This window comes from Apaloderma vittatum, unplaced genomic scaffold (genome assembly GCF_000703405.1).
Source record: "Apaloderma vittatum isolate BGI_N311 unplaced genomic scaffold, ASM70340v1 scaffold37728, whole genome shotgun sequence".
Lineage (NCBI taxonomy): Eukaryota > Metazoa > Chordata > Aves > Trogoniformes > Trogonidae > Apaloderma > Apaloderma vittatum.
Window position 1 is genome coordinate 1,997 of NW_009730792.1, and position 1,842 is coordinate 3,838.

Sequence of the window (1,842 nt, forward strand, 5' to 3'; positions counted from 1 at the left end):
GACGTGTGCTCTTTGTGCTCGTGGTGTGCTGAGCCTGCTGGTTCTTTGTCACAGGAGCAAAATCCCATTAGCTGTGCCGGCCCGCAGGAAGGGGTCTGGGCGATGACGGGCACAGCAGTGCCAGGAGCTCTGCACAGCAAAAGTGCTGCCTCTTACCTGTTTTTCCCCGTTCCTTCCAGGAAAATCGTGGCTGAGTATGAGAAGACCATTGCACAGATGATAGGTAAGGTGCTGTCGCCTGGCCGGGCGTGCAGGGCGGGGAGCTGGCCACAGCCGTCCCCACTCGGTCACTGCGTCCCTGCTGTTCTTTCTCTGTCACAGAGGATGAGCAGAGGACAAACATGACGTCTCAGAAGAACCTGCAGCAGCTCACGATGGAAAAGGACCAGGCTCTGGCAGACCTAAACTCAGTGGAGAGGTCCCTGTCAGATCTCTTCCGCAGATATGAAAACCTGAAGAGTGTCCTAGAAGGCTTTAAGAAGGTCCTTACCTTGGATTCCTTTCTCCCCGCAGACTGAGTCTTGGGCGCAGCATTGTCCCCGCTGTCCTGTGCTGCAGCGCTGTGGCTCTCCTGTCCCACACAGAGCAGCTTCAAACGCCCTGGCCCTTGCTCGGAGAATTGCTCGCGAGCTTTCCCCTGCCTGCTTTCTGATAAATGGGCAAAGAGTCTCTCAGATGCCAGGACGCAGTCAGGGAGCCCAGTCTCTGGGTCTCCAGCTCCTCCTGACTCTCTGCTGCTGAGCTGCCGGCACGGAGTGTCGTGCCCTGGGCAGAGCTGAGGCCAAAGGAAGAGACGCCTTGGGAAGCTCTCCCTCCACCTACACACCCTTTTCCCTGCTGCTGAGCTGGATAAGGGGCTCCAGCATGAGGGAGAAGCTGGTTCTATTTAAAGCCTTTCCTTTTTACGCTTGGAACAGGATATATCGTCCCATCAGAGCAACGTCTCTGTGTTCAGTCCTAACGCAGATGGATGTACTTTCTTTTCACAGAATGAAGAAGCTCTGAAGAAGTGTGCTCAAGATTATTTAACCCGAGTCAAGCAAGAAGAGCAGCGTTATCAGGCCCTGAAAGTCCACGCAGAGGAAAAATTAGACAAGTAAGGTCATGCACAGGATTGCTGGGTGCTACCCTTGCAGGGCAGCGTCTCAGTTTGGCTCCCCTAGGGTTGGAAGGCAGGAGCTTATTGATGTGAAAAGCTGCCTTTTGCAGCCTCAAGCTCCAGTGACCAGTAAGCCAGCACAAATCCCTGAACGGATTCTCTGATCTCTGCTTGGTTTATTTGTTTTTTTTTTGTTTTGTTTTGTTTTGTTTTTTGTTGTTTGGGTTTTTTTAAATGAAGAAACTGAGGTTCTCTCCTTCTCTCCACACCCCTGCACAGAGCCAACGAGGAGATCGCCCAGGTGCGCACCAAGGCCAAGGCAGAGAGCGCGGCGCTGCACGCCGGGCTGCGCAAGGAGCAGATGAAGGTGGAGTCCCTGGAGAGAGCCCTCCAGCAGAAGGTGAGGCGCTTGCCCTAGCTCCACGCTGCGTTCCCGTTTTGCTGCCCTGAGCATCCCGCTGGTGCTGGAGGCATCCTCCAGGTTTTTGGCTGCGTCTTCTCGCAAGGAAGAGGAGCCGCAAGCTCTGCCCAGGTGTAGGCATACCTGTGTGCAGCGACGGGGCTGGCGTGCAGCGTGGGCAGAGCTTGCTCACGCGTGCCCGCTGTCTGACACGGCAGAGGGTGGTGGTCTGCAGAGGGTCTCTGTGCAGCACCAGGGTCTCTCAGGGATGAGGAGGAGTGAGCCCAGGGGTCCCCGCAGCACCTGGATGATGCGCAGAGGAGCTTTCACAGGGGCAGGGGCA

At 56.0% G+C, this 1,842-nt stretch overlaps 1 protein-coding gene across 1 annotated transcript in view; it reads left to right on the forward strand.

Moving 5' to 3' along the window:
• LOC104278067 (transforming acidic coiled-coil-containing protein 1-like) overlaps window positions 1-1,499 on the forward strand; it is a gene marked incomplete at both ends in the record, with an annotated part of 1,707 nt that extends 208 nt beyond the window's left edge. Inside the window, 4 exons of the mRNA XM_009874921.1 lie at window positions 180-223; window positions 322-482; window positions 990-1,096; window positions 1,379-1,499. Coding sequence (XP_009873223.1) covers window positions 180-223; window positions 322-482; window positions 990-1,096; window positions 1,379-1,499 — 433 coding nt within the window. The remainder of the gene's footprint in view (window positions 1-179; window positions 224-321; window positions 483-989; window positions 1,097-1,378) is intronic.
• Window positions 1,500-1,842: the final 343 nt, after the last annotated feature.